Raw genomic sequence first — 24401 nt, forward strand, 5'->3', positions numbered from 1 at the left:
ACTACCAAAAACAAAACAAACAAAAAATGTACTAGAGTAACTGGGACTCTAATGATAAACCATGACATGTGTTGTCTTATAATAGAAGGAAGCAATATCAAAAGTGCAATAGCACCGATCAAGGCCCAAATTAGGAATTTGTACTTTTGACTCTAGCATTTGAATGCATTCAGCAGGTCCATCACTAATTCATTTTCCTTTGTATGAAATGGAATATTATACCACTTCATTCAGTGGAAAACATCAGGTCCACTGAATACTGTATCTATAGTAAAAAGCCTTCAGTTAGTTCCACGTAATGACCACAGACCATGGTTTTTATAAAAAGACAATTTATTTTCAATGTAAAAAAAAACACATTACACAGCATCATTACAACTGTTCAACTCCTTTCTTCCAAAACCTTGCTGAACATGTTTCTTTAAAAGCTTCCAGAGCTGTGCCTAAAACCTCTCTTCAAAACAAAAATATTTCTGATCCTTGAAGTAAGCTACTTTGGAAATGATACCCGATTTAAGTTCCAAGTGTCCTGAATTCCCAACTGTGAGCTGGAAGCATGGAAAGAGACAAATCAGGATTGACAGAAGCCCTTAGAATACTTGACTGTTTATTCCATGATTGCAACTCTTACAAGCACTGCTAAACATCTAACTGAATCCCATACAATTCTTTCTCCACAGAGATACCGGAGAGAGTTAACACAAAACAGGAGTGACAAATGTTTTCTAGAGACAGAAGTTCTACTTTTTAAAAAGAGGAATAATATAAAATTGGCACAATTGGAAGGAGACTGTTGCAATGGTACTATTGAAATAGTTAAATACAGGGGATGAAGCATCAACTCAAATCAAAAGGAAGGCTTTGGGACCTACAAGCCAATTTCATTTTAAAGGGAAATAATTGCCCTATGAACTAGGAAGAGTGGGCAACATGTGGGTCAGGAAGCCTGCTATAAAAGGCAAGGAATTCCTTAACCAAGATAACCCTGAGTTTCTTTCCATAGAGAGAAAATGCCAGCATGCAACAAGTGTTTACGTAGAATTAAACTTTCCTGGGCTCAATTATTCCACAATTATTGCATTAAAATATTTATTCCTCAATGTGAGAGCAGAAAGACACAAGACATAAAACATGCATGAAGTAATTTGTGCTTTAAATAATTGTTTCTTGACTTTTCTTTAAAAAAATCTGAACTTACAAAGTAGAAAAAGCAACTGGAATATTAGATCATAACATAAAATGTTAGGATGTCTGGGATGTTTAGATGGGTGGTATTCCAAATTAAACCATGTAAGCTAACTGGGGCAACACTCAGAATATGAAGTACAATGCAGTTTCTCCAGGAGAAGCCCCTTCAAAGGGCAGGCCATTGTGCTCAGCCACCTCAAACTTTTGGATGGCTCCAACTCTGTTGATTCTACTCACTTTATGAGTTCTCAGATTTCCAGTGAATTCCTACAGCTCTCAAGGTCAACATTCTTTCTGGAACCTCAGTTTGGATATCTCCGAATTAAAGCCTTCAAACTGAGCTATTCTCACAAACTTAACCACATTAGGTAATAGGGGCATGAGCCAGCACCATAATTACTGAAAGGGGACACAAATAATTCAGCAGATACTGCATAGTTTAAAAAAGACAGTTTCCCAGCATGGTTATGGTTTGACACTCCCCCAAGAACATTGCAGATTAGAGTTAACCTTAAGTTTTCGTTCGTGAGCTTGATGTCAAGATGGATTTTTAAGAATTATAAATGGAGTCAATGCAAGCTGAATGGGAAACTATGCACAAACTGGTGATTTGTGCTTATTTTCCATACCTTCAGATGAATATACAAAATGGACCACTTAAACAGGAAATTTTTACACTGGTCTGTCTAAATGCATAACATTCTGCATGCCCCCCCTGTGTACAGTGCCATTCAATTCACATTGATCAATGTACTTGGGCAGATGAACAGCATTTGCTCTTAATCCTCAAGCACAATAGAGAAGGATAGTTATTTGCTTGTTCCTTGAATTTTCAATCTTAGTTTGAGTCAAGTCATGTATGTTTAACAAATGCTTTTTGTAATATACCAATGATCTGACTTCTTATTGCTTAGAAATACTAGCTGCACGGAAAGATGAAGAAGCTTCCTTACAGGGGCACCTCCTTGAATGTGAGAGAAAAAGGGTATATGGAAGACAAGGTCTAGGTCTCTCTATTATAGCAATGAAGAGTCCCATGATTGATAATTTATCATATTCCTACTGAATGGACTTTGTAGTTTGTAGGCCTCGGCATTGTGACGTGCACAAATAATATTCAGGAAAACAGCGTTCTCTTCCACATGAATTTTATCCATTTCATTCATCCTTTCTCATCCTTACCCTGAGTTACAATTACCAATTTCTGCAATGTCAAAATCTAGTTGAAGATCTCATAATATGTTTAACTTTATGCAACCACAAGGTGTGGATTACTTGTTTGCTGGTCTGTGGGGTTCTCTGTTATGGCTCACCTTACTTTCTCACAGTTCACATCACACTATTAGCTGCAATCAGCCAAAGCTTTGCCCCCAATTTAGGGTTGTCCGGATAAGCAGAATTTCTACCTCAATTTTAGACCTTCTGGTCACCAGGTTCTTGGGCCTGTGATCTATATAAGAACATCTAGCAGTCTCCATCCAGTTTCAAGGGATGAAGCATTCATTAGGCAAAAGCAGCCAACATAGTGAATTTGCTAGAACTTCTTGTTGAAATCTTTAGTAACAAGCAGGGCAGAGATATTTAAATACCTCTTACCAGAATAATAGTGGATACTATATGAAGCACAGTGGAAGTGTGGTGGATGGAACTATAGCAGAAGGTGTGCACTGTTGTCTGTTTTCTAAGGGACAGTTTTCAGGGCGCTAAATCAGCGCCATTTTGAAAATACAGGCCTCAGAGACTACAATCCACATTTTAGCTTAGTGTGAATGCCAATTCCATCAATAAGAAAGGGTATTTCTCCATTAGATATGTCTAAATTATGGAAACAACTCCCTTCCTTCTCTAGAGATGTTAACTAGAGGTCAGCTGGTCATAAGGAAGTCAGTTATTTTCTCTGAACTCTTCTATCTTCCTATTCAACACCAAAGAAAAATACTTTATGAATACAAGTTTTGATAGTCGATCTCAGCTAAAGGCCTGTTGGAAGAACACTGTGGAACAGTTTGACTGTGAGAAAAACTATCCCTATAAGAAGTGCCATTGGAAGAAGAGCTAAACGCAGACGAACACAACATGTGCTCTCAATGTGAAACACTGGTAGAAAAAAGAGCAGCTGTAGGCCCAGGACAAGATCAGATGGTTTTGTTGTCAGGGTATTTTGGTTTGACAGACACAAGTCTGAGTAGCCATAGGCTTCCAAAATCCCTTCACTCCCCAAAACGTGTACATCCACCTCTTGGGATCATATTTAGTCCATTTCCATAGACATAAGTCGGCGTCTCTCTCGCCTTGTTTCTTGAACTTCTTTCTTGCAACACCAACGGGAACTGCAGTAACCAATCAGACAGGATAAGAGTCCAATGACTGTGGACAGACCAATGCCAATCAACAGTGGATATTTGAAAGCATTCAGCACTGACAGAAAAAGAGAAGGGGAAAAATGTTATGTATAATCCACAGCGACAGGACAAACATTTCTTTGTTAACTAAAGAGAACAGAGCTATTTCAAATCTAATTGGGTGTAGATAAGAAAAGTAATGCATGTCCTTGTTATCTGTTGAAAACACTGGGCCACTTTGCACAATCAAATAGCTTGTTGTGGCATATGCCAGTGTGTGCAGGCAGCCATTTTCTTTATCAAATGCCTGGCTGTTGTTCTTGTCATATAAACTCAGGCAGTGGAGGCTGTGTGAGGGCTAAACTTGTATAACTCAAGAACAAACTGTGGGTTATGCAAAGGTGGTTTAATCCGTACACAACTTTTACCACCTGGATTTGCACAACATGACAAGTTATTTCCAATATGTTGAATATTCAAATTGTCAGGCATTCATGAACATTGTTATTTTCTTATGTCCAATTGCTTGTTATTTAAATTAACCTGGGAGGTTAGAGATTAATAAAGGACACAGCCCTTTAAAGTTCTCTTGCGTTAAAGAATCTCACTTTTAAGAGATTCTTAAAAGTGTTGATGGAGTTCCAGCTTCCTTCTGAGAAAACACACAATGTTGAATCTGTCAGCTACTCTTATGCATCAGTATCTAAAGCAAGGATCACATTAAAAAACCTTCCAATTGAGCAGCTAAGCAGTCAAATGAATGCAAGTTTCTCTTTCAGTCTAAATATAGGTACAGGTACAGGTTTCCCGTTGACATTAAGTCCAGTCATGTCTGACTCTAAGGGGCGGTGCTCATCTCCGTTTCCTAGCCGAGGGAGCCAGCGTTTGTCCACAGACAGTCTCCGTGGTCATATGGCCAGCATGACTAAACACCGAAGTGCACGGAATGCTGTTACCTGCCCACTGCAGGGGTACCTTTTCATCTACTTGCATTTGGATGCTTTCGAACTGCAAGGCTGGCAGGAGCTCGGACGGAGCAACAGGAACTCACTCCGTTGTGCAGATTCGAACCGGCAACCTTTCAATCAACCAGCTCAGCAGCACAGCAGTTTAAGCCACTGCGCCACCTGCATCCCTTCAGTCTAAATAAGGGCAACTAAATAAGTGAGTCAATTGCCATGAAAGTGAAGCATTAAAACACCACCACTGAAATTCAGCAAAACATCGTGACCTGGAATAAAAATCTCTGTTTTTAGTTTTTAAAATGGTTTTAATTTGATTGTGAGCTGCCTAGAGGTGCTGGGTGCAGTGGGTGGCATGCAAATGTTTTGAATGAATGAATGAATAAATAAATAAAGGCCAAAAATATGCTTCTTGACCCTTTTCCTGAATTCAGTGAGGAAGGAGACCAGTCACAACTCCAAAGGGACTATGTTCCAAAGAGCAATGTGGGAGAAGGTCCTTTCTTGCATCCCTGACAAACAAGGGACTTTCTTGTTGATCTAAATAACCAGGCTGACTCATATTAAGTCCTCCAGATATCTAGCACCTAAGTCAATTACAGTTTTAATTGTTTCAACTGTTAAATACAAGAACTTGAACTAAGCCCAGCAAACACTTAACTACTAGTATGGAGTGGGATGATGTGATCATGGTATGTTGCACTGGTCAGCAGCCTTACTGACCAGTACACAGTATTGTGAAAGAACAATGAATGTGTTTGTAAAGCAGGGCAACTAGTACCATGAAAATTTAAATTGCATACCATTATGTAATTGCATTCTAGTAGTTGTGTCTGCTTTCCACTGGAACATCATTTACTGCTACACAAGAATGACGATCCATACATAACAACAATAATAGCAGAAACTTAAAGACTCAGTGGGTAGACTGATTGCCAACAACAACTGTGGATGCCACAAAGAAGACTGAAGGCACCCTTACCATCCATTTTCACAGTGACAAGTATTGGCTTAGATTTGATTTCCATCTCCCGTTGCCATACACCCGCAGCTGATCGGACCCAGGGAGTTACCAAGCAGTAATGGTTGCCAAAGTCTTGGTCCTCGCAGCCATGAACTCTAAGACGGTATTCCAGGTGACTGATTCTCTCCAAACTGACATCACTGCTCCCATTTCTCCTGGCCTGGGTTACTATCCCATTCCGATCCAATGAAGCTAGAAAAACTGAGTCTCTGTCTATTGCAACTGAGCGCATGGCAAACCAGGCAACATCAAAAGACATGTCATCTGAAAGTGAAAACACAAAAATCAAGATAAGGGTAGCTATCACTAATAACAACACTTAAAAAGTAGCTCTTAAGCAAAGTCAGGGGTTACAGAAATTCCTCTTGCTGTTCACAGAGTTTACGTAACTGCATAGATTTAGCCATATTCAGTAATGTATGGTCTAATTTCTAAGCTATAACCTGAATTCCAAGCTTGTCAGGTTCAGGAAAAATAATTAAGATGATTAGTGTAAGAAGCACAATCTGTAGCAGAGTTCTTGGATGGTCCTACCCAGATACTCTGCTAAAGGGTGACAGAAACGTAAGAGAATTTCAAAGGGCTGTGTACTTTATTAATCTCTAGCTACGATACATTACAATTTACTGAACTCACTACATGATCACACAAGTATGTCCCAAGAACTGTTCTGACATAATCACCCCAATATTTTTGTCCCCATCTTCTCATTGAACAGAAAGTTCCTTTCCCCAAGATCCTGTACATACACACACAGAGACCATATATAGGCCAGACTGTTTCACTAGGCTGGTTTCCTAGCAGGGTCATCCAAGGCAGAAAGGAAAGCTGAGGCACCAAACTAACATGCATTCACCCTCTAATGGCCACACCAGCAGAAGAGAATAGATCTCTTTAATGGGGGTGGAGTAACTTCTGAAGAACAGCTACTAGACAGCAGCAGTAGCTGAATGCAACACTGGTAGGGCAGTGTCTTTCACAGACAATGGCAGTGACATCCAAACTAACTCTGGTTAGTACTGCATAGAAGAAAGCAACGGTAATCTTCTTCTCTATCTTCTTACCTTGAAAATCTTATAAGGAAGCAATCCAAAATGGAACAATAGATAGGGCCAGAAGATGATACCCTGCATTTGAAAGGTACTTAATGAGAGCTACTGGGGAAGAAGAAAGGGAAATTACAAATAGAACTGCCACTAATGATGCAACAAGATCAAAGCCAAAAGGAAAACTTGTGTTTAGCATGCATGGAGGTAAAAGGAAAGTCCAGTGCTGCAGAATACAAACAATAAGAACACGGATCGACTGGAAGTATGAACCAGGGCAAACTGGAAACCATAAAACAAGAAATAGAATAGCTGAACATTACAATACTTCATATGAGTAAACTAAAGTGAGCTGAAATGGGGCATTTTCAGTCAAACACAAAGAAAAAACTCAGAAGAAATGGAGTAGCTCTAATACTAAAGCAAAATGTAGCGCAGTCACTAAAGGGTTACAATGCCAAATCTGACCAAATTATATTAATCAGAATTAGTAGAAAACCTATTGACATAAGCATCATTCAAGTTTATGCTCCAGTTTCAGATGCTGAAAGAGATCATATTGCAAATATATGTTGGTTAATGGAGTGCACCAAAGAATTTCAGAGGAAGATTAGTGTATGCTTTATAGACTTCAGCAAAGCCTTTGACTAAGTGGAGCACAAGAAGTTACAGATGGTCCTAGAAGGAATGTGTGTGCCTCAGCACTTGACCCTCCCATTGTATACCCTGTACTGTGGACAAGAAGCTACTGTAAGGCCAAAACTTGAAGAAACATAATGGTTTCCTATAGGCAAAGGTATCATACAAAGATGTATTTTATCTCCCTATCTCTTCAGTCTGCACACACATATAATAAGAAAAGCTGGATTCGGCTCAGAGGAAACAGGAGTGAATACTGGTAGAAGAGACATCACTAATTTAAGATCCACAGATGATGCCATCTGGCAGAAAGCAACAATAACTTGAAACAACTCCTGATGAAAATGAAAAAAGAAAGTGAAAAGGCAGGACGGCAGCTGAACATTAAGAAAACAAAGATCATGGATACAAAAAACTTATATAATGTTAAGGTCCACATTGAAAAAACTAAAATTGTGAAATATTTTGTCTGCCTTGGCTCAGCTGTAAATTCAAAGGGAGACTACGTCAAGAAATTTGAAGAAGACTGAGACTTCTTCAGTGGCAGCAATGAAAGAACTGGAAAAGATCATCAAGTGTAAGGATGTTTCACTGGACACCACAGCCAATATAATTCATTCCATTGCATTCCTAATCACTATTTAAGGGTGTGAATACTGGGCAGTGAAGAAAACTGACAGGAAGAAAATTGATGCATTTGAAATATGGTTGTTGTAGAGGAGCTTTCTGAATATTCTGAACAGAAAGACAATGAATTGGGTCCTATATCAAATACAACTAGAACTTTTTCTAGAGGTAAAAATGACAAATCTGAGGCTGTCATACTGTGGGTGTATCATGAGAAGGCAAGATTTGCTGGAGAAGACAAATCTGCTAGGGAAAGTCAAAGGCAGAAGAAGAAAAGGAAGACCAAAGATGAGATGGACTGACTCCAAAACGGTCTTCACATCCTTGGATCTAGGAACAGCTGGGTAAGACTGCCATGGATAGGACTTTTTGAACAGCTTTCATTCACAGGGTTACTGTAGGTTAGACATGTTTTGATGGAATATAAGAACAACAACAACAAATTCCATCTGTACCATTTCAGTTTAGCCTATCAGATATTCCTTTTGGCATTGCTATGCTTTTCCAAAAATCATGCAATGTTTTCCTATTCTCTTTATGTGCTTGTAAAGAAGAGCTCAAGCAAATATTTAAAACAAGGTAAACAGGAATGAACACACAACTAGCTTCTTGGAAGCAAAAGCAGAAGCCTCAGATGAACAGCACACCTCTTTGTGGGTGGTCACTGACTGCATGCCCATGCTGGTGGAAGGGCTTTAAGAGTAGTTGCCTCACCAGAGAATTATTAAGAGCACACTGAATGAAGACTACAACTAAACATCTTAATATTGGTATCTTATTTACCTATAATGCTTTAATATTGTTTACTATATTAAAAGACAACTTAACAATATAAAAACAAGGTAATAATAAAATATTCAAAAAAAGAATACCATAACAATTAAACCGATCAGGAAACACTTAGGTGAACAAGAACATTTTCAAGAGGCTTTTAAAACTACCATACTTTCTGCCTCCCAAACCACAAATGGCAGAGTACTCCAAAGGCTGCTGCCACTGAAAAGGCTTCATGTGAGTAATGCCTTCAAGTGTTTCAAGAGAAACTTTCAGGACAGCTAGTCTGGGCTGGCAGTTGCTATGTTGGCCTGGGATGCAGGAGACCTGAATTCTAGCCCTCACTTGACCAGGAAGCTCACTGTGTGACTTTGGATCACTAACCAACTCTCAAGGTTGTGAGGATAAAATGGAACAAACTATCATGTACACTGCCTTGTGCTCCTTGGAGAAAAAGTGACATAACAAACAAGTAAATAATAAATACTTTAAAATTGCATAATGTGTATTATCCTGTTGCAGTCCTTAAAACCACCCTGTCCGGTAAGGCTGGGCAACTTGTACAACCTTGGGTGCTGTGTGTGGCACAGGCTGGACAAGTTGACTGTGCATGTACCAGATTTAGGTTGCTGGGTGACGTTAAAGTGCAGCCCCCCAGCCTCCACATTCCAGCTGAAGATCGTGCAGAGAAGGGAAAGGCGTCATCCTCACGCTCTTCCCACTGACTATGCTAGGAAAGAGGATGCATTGGACTAACTCTCCTTACACACTATTTCCCAGCATAAGCAGATTCTGTGGCCAAACAGGCATGCAAGGGGAAATCATTCCCATTCACACATTTCTCATTCAAATCTGCTGCCACCAGCCCACCAAAGAATTGTTTGGAGAGTTAGCTGGGGCCTAATGCTGAGAAAAGTGAGGTGCATGGAGACAGTCATGTCCATGCATCTGTTGCCTAGCAGAACATAGGGCTCTTCCTGGGTAGCAGAGGCAGTGGCAGGCACATGAGGGTAGAGGCAATCAGGAAAAAACAGGAGGGCTGGGCACCAGTGGGGGTGGGGGCACATGATGGCCTCAGTCTGCTTGATGCCTGCTGCTGCAGCAGTAAAGCAAGTCAGCATTATCCCCAATATTGCAGAAGGGGTTGAGAATGACTCAATGGTTTGCCTAAGACTACTTAGATGGTTCATGAGATCTGAACGCACTTTCCAACTAGCAGAGCAGGCTGTCTGTCACAGTCTATATGGCCTCTACTTGGGTCCCTTCCTCTCAGAAGAACAGTGAAAAAGGAGAGATGATCCCATTTTTTAACCTTTATGGTTTAAACAGCTGGAGACCACTTTACTTGGTAGACCATGTTCTGCCATGTGTCCCCAAGCAGATAATCACCAGAAAGAGCCTTTCCAGAAGATTGCCTGCTGCCATCCTTGTCATGTCTGGCACATTATCCATTCATCCAGACCTTTTAAACAATTCATGTGAGCCTGAGCAGTTTTAAAAATTGTTTTTTTAATCTTGATGTTACTGCAAGTTTTGTTTTTGTTTTTATGCTGCCTTTTATTTTATGCTTATTCTGAATTTAAATTGTTTTCATGTGTATTTATGGTAAGCTTCCCAGATAACTTTTCTCTTTCTATCTGTTACAATTTTATACTGCTTCATGGATCACTACCTTGCCATGGTGAAGGGGCTTGCGTAGCTCAATGAAGCTATGAGCTATGCCGTGCAGGGCCATGGGCAGGTCATAGCAGAGAGCTCTGACAAAATGTGATCCACTGGAGAAGGAAATGGCAACCCACTCCAGTATCTTTGCCATGAAAACCCCATGGACAGTACCAAAAGGCAAAAAGATATGATGCCGGAAGATGAGCCCCTCAGGTTGAAAGGTGTCCAATATGCTACTGGGGAAGAGCAGAGGGCTAGTACTAGTAGTGCCAGAAAGAATGAAGCGACTGGGTCAAAGCCGAAAGGACACTCAGTTGCGGTTGCATCTGGTACTGAAAGGAGAGCCTGATGCTGTAAAAATCTATACTCCATAGGAACCTGAAATGTAAGATCCATGAATCAAGGTAAGCTGGACGTGGTCAAACAAGAGATGACAAGACTGAACATCGACATCTTAGGAATCAGTGAACAAAATGGACAGGAATGGGTGAATTTAATTCAGATGACCATCAGGTATACTACTGCAGGCAAGAATCCCTCAGAAGAAATGGAGTAGCCTTCATAGTCAATAAAAGAGTCGGAAAGGCGGTACTGGGATACAATCTCCAAAATGACAGAATGATCTCAGTTCGAAGCCAAGGAAAACCATTCAACATCACAATAGTCCAAGTCTATGCCCCAACCACTGGTGCTGAAGAGGATGAAGTTGACCAGTGCTATGAAGGCCCACAGCACCTTCTAGAATTAACTCCAAAAAATGATGTCCTTAACATCATGGGGGATTGGAATGCTAAAGTAGGAAGCCAAAAGATAACTGGAATAATAGGCAAGTTTGACCCTGGAGTACAAAAAGAAGCAGGGCACAGGCTGGTAGAATTTTGTCAAGAGAATACGATGGTCATAGCAAACACTCTTTTCCAACAACCCAAGAGATGACTCTACACATGGCCATCATCAGATGGCCAAAACAGAAATCAGATTGACTATGCGCTCTGCAGCCAAAGATGGAGAAGCTCTATACAGTCAGTAAAAACTAGACCAGGAGCTGACTGTGGCTCAGATCATGAGCTTCTTGTTGCAAAATTTAGGCTTAAATTGAAGAAAGTAGGGAAAAGCACTGGGCCACTCAAGTATGACCTAAATCTTATCTCTGATGAATACACAGTAGAGGTGACAAATGGATTTAAGAAATTAGATCTGATAGAGTGCCTGAAGAACTATGGACAGTGGTTCGCAACATTGTACAAGATGTAGCAACTAAAATCATCCCAAAGAAAAAGAAATGCAAGAAAGCAAATGGATGTCTGAGGAAGCTTTACAAATAGTGGAGAAAAGAAGGGAAGCGAAAGACAAGGGAGAAAAAGATACATCCAACTGAACGCCGAATTCCAGAGAATAGCTAGAAGAATGCCTTCTTAAATGAACAGTGCAAAGAAATAGAAGAAAACAATAGAATAGGGAGGATCACAGATCTCTTCAAGAAAATTGGAGATATGAAGGGAACGTTTCATGCAAAGATGGGCATGATAAAGGACCAAAATGGCAGGGACCTAATAGAGGCAGAAGAGATTAAGAAGAGGTGGCAAGATTACACAGACGAACTATACAAGAAAGAGCTTAATAACCACGATGGGGTGGTCACTGACCTCGAGCCAGGCATCCTGGAATGTGAAGTCAAATGGGCCTTAGGAAGTCGGAGCAACAACAAACCTAGTGGAGGTGACAGTATTCCTGCTGAGCTATTCAAATCCTAAAAGACGATGCAGTAAAAGTGCTACACTCAATATGCCAGCAAATTTGGAAAACTCAGCAGTGGCCACAGGATTGGAAAAGGTCAGTTTACATTCCAATCCCAAAGAAGGGCAATGCCAAAGAATATTCAAACTACCGCATCATTGCACTCATTTCACATGCTAGCAGAGTTAGGCTCAAAATCCTACAAGCTAGGCTCCAGCAGTATGTGGACCAAGAACTACCAAAAGTACAGGCAGGATTTCGAAGAGGGAGAGGAACTAGAAATCAAATTGCCAACATACGCTGGATCATGGAGAAACCTAGGGAGTTCTAGAAAAACATCTACTTCAGCTTCATTGACTATGCTAAACCTTTTGATTGTGTATATCACAACAAATTGTGGCAAGTTCTTAAAGAGATGCGGATACCAGACCATCTTATTTGTCTCTTGAGAAACCTGTATGCAGGTCAACAACAACAGTGAGAACTGGACATGGAACCAGTGATTGGTTCAAAATTGAGAAAGGAGTTCGGCAAGGCTGTATACTATCACCCTGCCTATTTAACTTATATGCAGAGCACATCATGAGAAAGGCGGGGCTAGATGAATCACCAGTTGAAATTAAAGATTGCTGGGAGAATATCAACAACCTCAGATATGCAGATGATACCACTCTAATGGCAGAAAGTGAAGAAGAACTAAGGAGCCTCTTGATACAGGTGAAGGAAGAGAGTGCAAAAGTGCACGGCATCCAGTCCTTTCACTTCCTGGCAAACAGATAGGGAAGAAATGGAGGTAGTGACAGATTTTATTTTCCTGGGCTCCAAGATCACCACAGATGGGGAATGCAGTCAAGAAATTGAAAGACACTTGCTCTGGGGAGGAAAGCTATGGCAAATCTAGACAGCATACTAAAAAGCAGAGACATCACCCTGCCAACCAAAGTACGTACAGTCAAGGCTATGGTTTCCCAGTTGCAATGTAGGTCTGTGAAAGTTGGACCATAAGGAAGGCTGAGCGAGAACTGAGGCCTTTAAATTGTGGTGCTGGCGGAGACTCCTGTGAGTCCCTTGGACCACGAGGCAATCAAACTGGTCAGTCCTAGAGATCAACCCTGACTGCTCTTTAGAAGGCTAGATCCTGAAGATGAATCTCAAATACTCTGGCCACCTAAAGAGAAGGAAGGACTCACTGGAGGAGAGCCTAATGCTGGGAACAATAGATGGCAAAAGAAGAAGGGGACAGCAGAGAATGAGATGGCTAGATGGAGTGACTGAAGCAATCAGCGTGAGCTTAGGTGGACTCCGGGAGATGGTGGAGGACAGGAAGGCCCGGAGGAATGTTGTCCATGGGGTCACAATGCATCGGACATGACTTTGCGGCTAACAACAACAACAATAGCCAAAACTCTCAGGGCAGTTCACAGAAATTAAAACCCTAAAATACAGCATGATCAAAATATAATATAAAACTTTACAAGTTTTAAATAGAATGAATCAAAATTTAAAAAAACAGTAAACACTTTCACATTATGGGGCAACATACATTTGTTATAAATAAATGAATTAATTGTTAAACAGCATTGCTGAAATTACTCAAAACATACTGGTTATTAGCAAGTGAAGTCTGCAAGGTGCCAATACAATGCTATCCCTGTGTCTTAAATAGCACTCCTGCATGTTCTGCAACTTTTTGTTACTTGTTTGTTCATTAAAAAATCCCCTAAAACTGAGGCAACTTAAAGACAAGCATGTTCTCTTGCCAGGTATTAATACAACTGTCTGTGCCACTGTAAACCTCACTCCTTAGCATGCATTGCATTTGGTACAGTGTACCTTTCACCTATATATGCACTTCTGATGTGTGTCATTAGAAACAAGTGTCTTACACCAATTTGTCTAAGGAACAAATCCCTTGATTGTCTTTACACTGATTTCAGTTCCTAACACCGGATGACAGGTAGTCAGAGTCCATCAGTAAATCCTCTGAGGCAGCGGGGATTTGCATTGAGCAATCTTATAATAAATCCATTAGCAGATCTGAACTTTTAACCTCATTAGGCTGGTCGCTGAGGATGCAGTTTAATTAATACAACCATCTTGCAGTGAATGTCCTAGTATACCCTCCTGCAAGCTGGAAAGCAAGTGTGAGAGCTACAAACAGTAGATTTACTATAAACATGGCTGGCACATCTGTCAGACTCTGAGAGCCAAAAGGTTATTATTGCAATCTGTAAACAGAGTGGATGTGTCCTTGATGGGAGAAGGTCTTTAAATAGCAAGTTGCCCCATCTGTGCAGATCAGGGCTTTCTTGGGAACACTGAAATAGCATGATGCTTATCCACATTTTAACAAGTTACCTAGACTGATGAAAGGTACTTTCATAGATGTGGTAAAGAAGTCTTGTGTATGGTATTTATTCACTGTATATCTTGTAATATTAATGTTTATTTCTTTGCTAAGTTTCTGCCTTTCTGTGTGTACTGCTTATTCCAAGAACAAAATGCAGAACAATAATTTAACATACAAAACACAATATATCAAAAAGGGCAAATCAATCAAAGAACAGACAAAATAATATTAAAATGTACTGCAACGAGAGATGTATAGGCACTATAGTATAATTTCTCAGGCTATTTGAAGAAGCTTTCAAATAAAGCTGCTTGATCACATTTGGGACTAAAAGGTTCTCAAATTTATAAAACCAAACTACTAAAGTTTCATGGTGGTGGTGATTATGCACATACTAGTCTTATCTGCAGTACAGCCACTCTCTGGTTTGCAGGAAATGATAGGTAATACAAGTCAAAGTTCACCAAGCATAAAGATTAGAGAGGGAGAAAGATACAGTTTAGGGATAAAATAGAAGGGTTTGAACCTCTGTTATGCTTGCAAGTTACCTTCCTCATCTCAAAAACAAAACAATGTAATTGAGATGATTGTTTTGCACAGATTACCAGACTTATTCTTTGATGCCATGAGATACTATAATTTATCCTAAACCTTTGTCCGTGTTACAAAGTTATATGTTACATTATTCTAGTTTCTGTTGCAGATCAAAAAGTTACCATGAGCATTTTTTCCCAAGTCTTATGTTCTAACAGGATCATTTTTATTGGATAGCCTGTATCATCTGTGCATCCCCTGCATCTGCTACAACTGAAGGGAAGCCAATTACACTTCATGTGCGGGGGTGGGGGGGGTTGGCTCATTTATTTTTTGTTCAAGTTGTGTGGACAGCCAATCAGAGGCACTGCCCAAGACTGAGATATCCACCAGATGGGAACTATCCATCTTCACCCAGATCAGTTATCAGCGTCTGTGCCCAGAGGGATAGAAGTGTCCCAGATACTATAGTCCCAATCCCTCAAGCCATTCATTACCCACATTTCTATCCATCTTATTTCTAGGCTCTGTATTTCTGACTAACTTGATCCAATTACACTTGAACACTCTGGGAGACTAAACTCATAGGGAAGATGAATATGTTTTGATCTACAATCTCTCTTGTCCATAGTTTAGATTCTCCACCCTCCTCACCCTCTCAGGCATACCCTGTAAAAGGAGTTACCTTCTGCAACTATTACTTTCTCAGCAATTCTGCCTCAAGGTCCCTCTGCCCCAAAAACAATGATAGTATATCCCAAATATATGAAATCTTTCTGATTGTTGCTATTTTGATATCAAAACATTTTTATATTTTGCAATATGGGATATTATAACCTAATAAATAAAGCAACACAGTATAGTCAGTCACTGAGGCTGCAGTCCTATGAGAATAACACCCCTTGAACACAGTAGGAATTATTTCTGAATAAGCATACATAAATATATTCTCAAAGATGGAGAGGCTGTTGGGGGAAATTCTTTGTGATTCTATGACTCCTGAAGCTGTGGTAATGCAAGCATAGGTGGCTATAACATCTATATCTATTTACATAGAAAGTATACAAATTAGCAGCAATTCAAGGAATTAGCAACAATTCAATAAATAGAGTTGGCTCCTCAGTACAGTGTTTTGCACCAGAGAGAGAGAGAGTGAGAAAGAAAGAGACCAGAGTAGTCAGTGGCACCTTCGATGGGATATATGCATATGCTTTTGTTAGAAGAATATTAATAACTGAAGCAGCCATTATAATTTAAAAAGGTGTTTAAAAGGTCTGGAAATGAAACAGGCAGACTGGCTGACCAAAAGGATAAAGCCATAAAATATGTGAGAAAGTCTACATCTTCTATATGGTTGCTAGTCCAGATGTTTGATGGAAACGTATTTGGAGAGAGTAGGCTATTTAGTTGTGAAGAAAACACAGCCCAAAGTATAATTCCTTTGAAACAGACCAGAGGAAGCTTTAATATCCAATACCAAAATCAAAGCATAAGCATTTAAACACACAAGCAACTGTAAGAATACACCAGCTCTGCTCAGGAACTCAGGCCATGGACATTGCCCCTACTTGCCTCAGTTCAGATGTTGCTGTATAGAATTGGCAAGGTTTGAAAGCCAGTTCTAGTCACAGTCATCTGAACACAAGTAGAATATTCTCTCTGTGATTGGGAACTCTGTAGGGTCTGTGATTACATGAGGAATTCTATTTACATTTAAGGGAATGTGACCAGAACGCCCTTTCAGACTTTGCCCATTTACCAAAGAAACAACTGAATAGAGAGGACAGGCTGGAAAGGCAGGCAGTGGGGTCAGCATGTATGACCCAGTCACTCTGCTCACTTTGAGTCCTCATATGTTCAGAATACAGCTTTTTACATCTTAATGCATATGTGATAAGAATATTTCTTCCAAATACATGCCAGAAGTACATTGAAATACAGTCCTAAAAATGGCATATTTTGTAACTCTCAAGAGGAGATGCTACTTGTGCCTAATGAAGACTAGACTTCTCTAATATACTGCTCGTACAAAAATATCAACTCTTACAGCCCTGTGAATGTAGCCCATAGAAAAGGTTGCTCAAAAGCATATATTCTCTGCCAAATAGTAGGCTTCATAAAGCTGCTATTGAGGTATCAGTAGCAGAAGCCACCGCTTAATCCAAGAACTTAAATAATTCAAATGCAGTCCCTCCAAAATAGATACTGTTTATCAGAAAACAAACCAAGATGAAAAATCTGCAGTATTTTTTATTCAGTATTCCTGCTCTCAATGTGAACGCAGGTGGCTATTTCTGGACTGCAGACACTTGCACATTAATATAGAAACAGTATGGAACAGACTCATGCGTTAACTCATGATGAGCCTATGGTACAGATTATACATAGTTAATTTACCCATCCCTCAAATGGGAGTACCGTATTTTTCGCTCTGTAAGACACACTTTTTCCCCCCTCAAAAGGAAGGGGAAATGTCTGTGCGTCTTATAGAGCAAATGTGTGTGTGCCCGACACCCGGGACACTGCCGGCCTGCCTGCACCACGTGGCACCACCTGGCCGGCACGCGCTCGGCGCGTGCTGCTCTGCCCCACCCCCTCCGGCGCAGGTGAGAGCTGTGCCACTCAGGGGGAGGCGTGCGGAGGAGAAGCAGCAGCGGGCTTTAACCCGCCGGCCGCATGGAGAGACAAACTGCTCACCCCCACCGCCCAGGAAGACCTGCTGCGGAGGAGGAGGAGCCGCGGGCTTTAACCCGCCGGCCGCACGGAGAGATGGAGTGCTCACCCCCACCGCCCGGGAAGACCTGCCACCACCACCGCTGCGCTGCCTGGAAGACCATCGCTGGCACGCTGCCGGCCCAGCTGCACTACGTGGCACTACCTGGCCGGCCCGTGCTTGGCGCACCCCGCTCCACCCCCCCTCCGGCACAGGTGAGAGCTGTGCCGCTCAGGGGGAGCGGTGTGGAGGAGGAGGAGCTGCAGGCTTCAACCCGCCGGCCGCACGGAGACACGGACTGCTCACCCTACCATCTGGGAAGACCTGCCGCCGCCATGCCGCCCAGAAGACCACTGCCGGCACGCTGCACCACACCTGGCCGGCACGTGCTCGGCACGCCCTGCTCTGCCCCCCTCCTCTGGCACAGGTGAGAGCTGTTAATCACAGGTCGGTGTGTGTTTTCAAATGGCAACCCGTCTTTTAATGAAGCCCATGGGGAAGTGATGGGGAATGTGCCTGTGATTATCAGGAAGCTTTCCATGGATCCCTCCTCTAAAAACTAGGTGCGTCTTATGGTCAGGTGCGTCTTATAGAGCGAAAAATACAGTATGTAACCACGTTCTAAATTATTAGATGAAGTGGTATAGTTTCCTGTCAAGTTGCCTGCTTCTTGCACTTTATTGATTCACTCAGCAGGGAAATGGAGTACTATCAACAGAATGACTGGGTTCAGACAACATGCTATGGCTTGTGAGTGATTTAAGGCCCAACAAGCTGCATACTAAATATGCAACCCCATTCCGGACATGTTAGGAAAACCGAAAAAGTATGGGTTACACAACAGTTCAACAAGACCACAGGTTATGCAATGGTTGCTTTTAACCCTTGCAAAATCCATGCTTATTGGGTTTGTGTAATTGTATGCAACTTTAAGTTACAGCTTGTATTTAAGTTGTGACTGCAATTTAAATACTGATCTAGGACCAATGACTGTATGCACTGAACAAATTGATCTTAAGTTCTAAGGAAGAAACAGGCTGACAGACAAAAGAGCATTTGTATTCCCTCTGAGCAGGATATTAGAAATATTTGCTATAAGCACTTTAACACATCAACAAAAAATTAAGGATTATGGAAGAATGAATGGTTTGCCCTAGATGTGTCCTCAACATATTGCATACAAGAGTATAAACACCCATCAAAACTGTATTTGTATAGGTGAACTGGAAAGCTTAACTGAAAATAGCTAAGCCCTGATTTCTGTGCTGAACACTCACAACAACCAAGCAGCCCTCTCAAATAAGCATCCTCTGAAATGTACTGGATTTTGTGTGTTCACAAGGGGTCTAGTGATGATTAAAGGTGACACTTTTCCATAGAGAAAGACAGCTGATTTTGTAAATGTGCAATTTTTGTAAATGAACAATTAGCACATGGGAAAATAGGCATTCCTTCTTATATGGGCACTTTCAGGTGCACTGTTCTCCTAGATTGGATATTCAGAGATCGAAAATCAACATAGTTTTATTCTCAACTGAAACACCTGACTATTCCCTGTAGTGAAAGAAAAATCTTAGCCTGCTGCTAATATAGCCAACAAGACAACAGGTCTTAATTCATAACTAACACTCTCACTGCAAACAGGCTCAATAGTTAAAGAGCAATTCATAAAGGTCCTGCATCATCTCCAATTGTTCATAGCAATACCTCTATCTAGATCTTTTCTCCGGTTCTGACAGCTGGGTAAACAGAAAGACTTCTTCAAATAATGCAGAGAGAACATGCATAACAGGGGATAACCAAGTGTAAAATTGTGGCAGGTGTTATGTTTCAATAGGCCAGTGTCCACTGTGGCCCTACTTGCTGGCTTCACAAGATCAAGGATTCCATCAACTCCATCTGAGCTTTATAGAAAAAGTCAGATCTAGAGTTCCTTGTTATGAGTATGAAACTGGCATTTTATCAGCTGTTGCTGAAGCATCTACAAGCAGCTGCTAATTATAACTTAACCCAAATGATAACACATTTGCCATGGGGTAATGCTAGCAAATCATGTAGATGCAGATTAAAAACTCACTCCAGATTTCTCACTGAACTGGGGCCCTTAATTCCAAATAGCAAAAAAAGAACAGAGGTGAAGGGGTGGGGGAAGGAAAAGCAATTATCAGTCAAAATGAATTCACATCATACCTGGATCCAATACTGTGTCTTCAACAGTGATTATGCAAATCAAATTCACCAATTCACCTCGATAAATGGTTGGACTATCGGAATGCACGGAGACATTAAAAACAGGTCCTATAGAGGAAAAAAACAAACACTGTTTCATCTCATTTTTCCTATGTAGCTTCTCATATGTTACGGACATATGTTCAGTCTAGATCAGTATGCAAAGCTCTTTGGAAACAGCTACATTAATATCTGATCAACAGCCCTTGTGCACAGTGGCAAAGCATAATTTATGCTGGTGGTAAGCAACAGGTTCTTAGAGGATTGTTGAGGCTTCAAACAGGTATGCGGCAGGATACCTGCAGCATTACAAGATGACTCGGGCAGCTTTATGGACATGTGCATTACAGAGGAATTGTACTGTGTTTCACATCCATGAAATATTCAACCGCCATTAGTTGTTGCAACTATATTTTAAAATTAGGCAACCAGCCCACTAGTCATTTAGTGCCAAGTGATCCAGTGTCTGAAGCTACTTGTTTAAGCTAAGCAAACTTGTTTACGCTAAGCAGAACCGGAAAGGCTTGGTGTTTGGACAGAAAATTTGGAAAACTTGTATCAACCTTCTCCAAACTGGCAACAGTTAAGATAGCCTGCTTTTCTGAAATTTTTAAAGACTTACTTGGTCACCCAGGGGCTTATGGGGGAACACCGGGTGTTTTGCAGAGTCTTTTTTAAAATTTTGTTATTCCTTGTTAAATATTTTTTCTTATTTTCTGAAAGTTATTATCTGTTTTTAGCTGTTTTAAACTTTTATTTTTTCTGCTTTTATTATATATTCTCTCTTATCTTGGATCCAGCAGAATGGCCCTCCAAGGTCTTACCTCTTTCTTTTTCTACCTGTTACCCTTATACATCCCTGTCAATGATCTTTAACTTTACTTTCTACCTCATCGCCACACTCAGCTGTGTGAAAGTCTCTTGTTCCTTCAAACGACTCTTCCCCCGTTACCTGTAATCACTGGGTCTGCATCCCATAACAACACGTCTTTCTATCTCTCTTACTTCCTTCAAGTATGTCTTTAAAACTCATTTTCCTCACAGTGGGTTTCCCCACAAATTTCCTTGGATCAACTCCTCTTAGTTTCCTATTCCAAAACAGCCAAGCCTAAATCCATGGAACAGAAATGAGTATATATTCTTTTGTTCTTTTCTTTGTCCTATGTGTCAATTTATCAGGTTCTCTCCTTATATACTTCAGTTGTACAATATAGATAGATGATGCTATATAAATTCATTCATTAATTTAAAAAGAAATATTAGTAAACTGCTAATAGTGTTCAGACTATGCACCAGGAACACATAGTAAATATCATATTCCTGATAACATCAAGATTTGCATGGAATCCCTTTGGATTTATAGTGCTTTATGGTCCTAAGCCATATAAGGCAATACAATGCCTCCCACTCCCCTTTCAGTCCCTCCAGAAGGAAAATGTGGTTGATGGTATTGAAAGCTGCGGAGAGGTCCAGCAATATCAACAGGGTCACACTACCCCATCTTGCTTCCAGCATAGGTCATCATACAGGGCAGCAAAGCTTTTTTCTTTGCCAAAAACAGGCCTGAACTCCAACTGAAATGAGTCCAGATAATCAGTCTCATCCAAGGTTAGCTGGAGTTGATTGACAACCACCCCTTCTAGAAGCTTGCCTAGGAAATAGATGTTACCACTCTAAAGTGTGTCAGATCTTCCAGGTCAAGGGAGGGCTTTTTCAGAAGTCATATTTCCACTACCTCTTTAAGGTAGCATGGGACCAATCCCTCTCACAAACAGGCATTAATAAGCTCCTGGCCCAACTGATTGTTCCTTACTTGTTGACTTTTATAAGCCAGGAGGGACAAGGATTGAGTAAAGAGATGGTCACACAAACCTGTCCAAACACCTTGTCCACATCTTCAAGCTGTATCAACTGAAACTCATGCAAAAAAAGCAAAAGTACCAGGCTGTACTGTAGGCATCTCCACAGATGTAGCTGCCATAATTCTGAAATCCAAGTCTCAGCGGATGCAAGAGATTTTTTTCCTGGAAGTGCCAAGTGAGTAAATTGCAGTGGGCCTGAGAGTGCTTCAAGATGTCTCAGGGGCCAGAGTGTAATAAGCCCAGGCAACTTTGACAAGTTCCACTGGGTAGCAAAGAGAAGAATGGATAGAGACATTGAGGCATTGTTTCTTTGTCACCTTCACCGCTTCAAAATGTACTTGATCGTAGGCACATACTAGGTGTATGCTGCATTTACTGGGAGTTTTCCTCCATCTGTACAAAAGTGATCTCTTAGGTTGTTTCATCACTCTCAACGCCAAGGTATACTATGTAGCCATATGAGCTCTACAACAGGGAGGGTGCTTAAGAGTGATCATGTCAACCACCTGGTTCCTTTCTCCATTCCACAGCACTACCAGGGCTTCAACAGGAATGCCAACCATGTCAGCCGACAAATCCCTCAAAGCCCTCTGGAAACCATCTAGAGCCATTAGTCTCCGGGGCAGACCATCTTCATAGGTTCCCCACCCTTGCAGAAGGGAAAAACTGCCATCAGTCTAAATCTCAGCAGATGATGATCTGACCATGACAAAGGGACTGACTCAGAATCTCTCAAGCTCAGAGCACCATCCTCACATCCAACTGAGAAGACCAAATATAGAGTATGCCCTGCCACATGTGTCAGGAAATGATATGTTGGGACAATTCCATGGTTGTCATAGCAGTCAAGGAATCCTGAGCTGCTCCAGATAGGATGTCCTGGGCATGAATGTTGACATCTCCAAGAACCAACAGCCTGGGGAACTCCAACACCACGTGTGAGACCACCTCCATCAGCTCAGATAAGGAAACTGACAGGTTGCAGGGTGGGCATTACACCAGCAGAATTCCCAATCTGTCCTGCTGGCCCAACACAAGGTACAAACACTCCAGACTAGTTGTTGGATGTGCAGGGTGCCTGGGGAAAGATTTTTTTTTATTAGACAACGTCAGTTGTTCTTCATGTCCACCCTGATGCTGTACCAAGTACCCTGGTGGGCATAATTGGGAGAGACTAACTCTTCCTTGTTCACCCACCAGGTCTCAGTTATACATGCCAGATCAGCTGCCCCATCCACTATTAAATCAAGAACGTAATGATATTAAACTTAGAACAGTGTGTACAATCCTAGTCATCACAGTTGAAAAAGGAAGCAAAACGATCAGGAGACTGGAATGACCCCCGTACAAAGGAAGTTTACAATTGTTTGTGGATTTTTAGCTACACACACACAAAATCTCTCTCTCCCCCTCTCCCCACACCCCAATACTAGAAACCAAAATCATGCAATGAAGTTGAATGGTGGGGGATTCAGAACAGATAAAACGACATACTTGACATATAGCTAAATTATGGAATTTGCTACAATACGATGCAGTGACAGGCATTGACATGAACAGCTTTAAACAGGGATTAGACAAGTTCATGCAAGATAAAGCTTCCAATAATTACAAATCATAATGGCTACATATTATCTCCAGTATCACAGGTAATCAGAAGAAGCATGCCTCTGAACACCAGTTGCCAGGGACCATGGTAGAGTTGGCTTAGGAAGCCTCTTCCCCATGACATTCTTTTGCTGAATGGAAACCCCTCTCCCTTTGAAATTCCTTTGTTTACTGCCGCCAAAGTTGCCATTGGTTGAAAATAGACAAAAAGATACAAGCTCCTGGATTACATGGAGCATGAAGTTTGGCCTAATCGTCTGTGGATCCCTCTCAAGTCTGCTCAGTTCAATATTCTTAAGAGACCCATGAAATGGAAAAGCAAGTTTTTATTAAGCATGTTAGTGACTTGCAAATCATTTTTGTTGTTGTTGATCGGTGCTGAACTGAGCACAGAATCAAATCTCTGTCCCACAAGGAGGTGGTTTTTTTTCATAATTAAGATACAAAAGGTGAAGAAAATACAGTTTTCCACCCTGAAGACATTTGCTATAATGCTAAGATCAGATTCTGTTATACTAAAAGCAATTGCTGCCTTAGTGAATATTCCCCAACCAAACTAACATGGTGTTCTTAATTTTTTTCTCCTAAATTACATGTTTGTACGGTATAATGCCAGATTAATTTACCTACGTAATTGGAATTAGGGATAAGGAAGAACAAGGAAAGCTCACAAAAAATCTACTTATACAGTGTCACACTATAACAGAAGATGCTAAGTAATGAATATGGATAATCGAGACCACTCCATTCATTTGCATATATCAGTAAGAGAGCCATATTTACTTCCTCAAATTCTGCTGAATTTCTACACTAATAGAGCAATTTCTACATAGGAAGAATGTCACAGTAAAAATCTGTTCCACATGTTTTCCAGTTCAGGCAAAAATAGCTGCATTAAATTAATCCTGTATCAAGTTAAGAAGGAATTATTGCATTCTCTAGCGCCTTATCAGCCTATAAATGAAGAAAAGGAAACCAAATTTATGTCCCTGATGACAGCACATCCCTAGAGGTTACTGACAATAGTTAAAGCAAGACTGATGGGATGTGTTCCTCCAATTCAGTGTCACCCTGCTCTACTATGCATAAACAGACTTAAAG

At 40.9% G+C, this 24401-nt stretch overlaps 1 protein-coding gene across 1 annotated transcript in view; it reads right to left on the reverse strand.

Moving 5' to 3' along the window:
* Positions 1-321: 321 nt before the first annotated feature.
* The window catches only part of PTGFRN (prostaglandin F2 receptor inhibitor), a 94520-nt gene continuing 70440 nt past the window's right edge, over positions 322-24401 (reverse strand). Inside the window, exons 7-9 of the mRNA XM_044442472.1 lie at positions 19792-19899; positions 5475-5780; positions 322-3606 (exon numbers count right to left, since the gene is read on the reverse strand). Coding sequence (XP_044298407.1) covers positions 3440-3606; positions 5475-5780; positions 19792-19899 — 581 coding nt within the window. The 3' untranslated portion in view covers positions 322-3439. The remainder of the gene's footprint in view (positions 3607-5474; positions 5781-19791; positions 19900-24401) is intronic.

Source organism: Varanus komodoensis, unplaced genomic scaffold, assembly GCF_004798865.1.
Source record: "Varanus komodoensis strain SLA01 unplaced genomic scaffold, ASM479886v1 scaffold4, whole genome shotgun sequence".
NCBI lineage: Eukaryota > Metazoa > Chordata > Lepidosauria > Squamata > Varanidae > Varanus > Varanus komodoensis.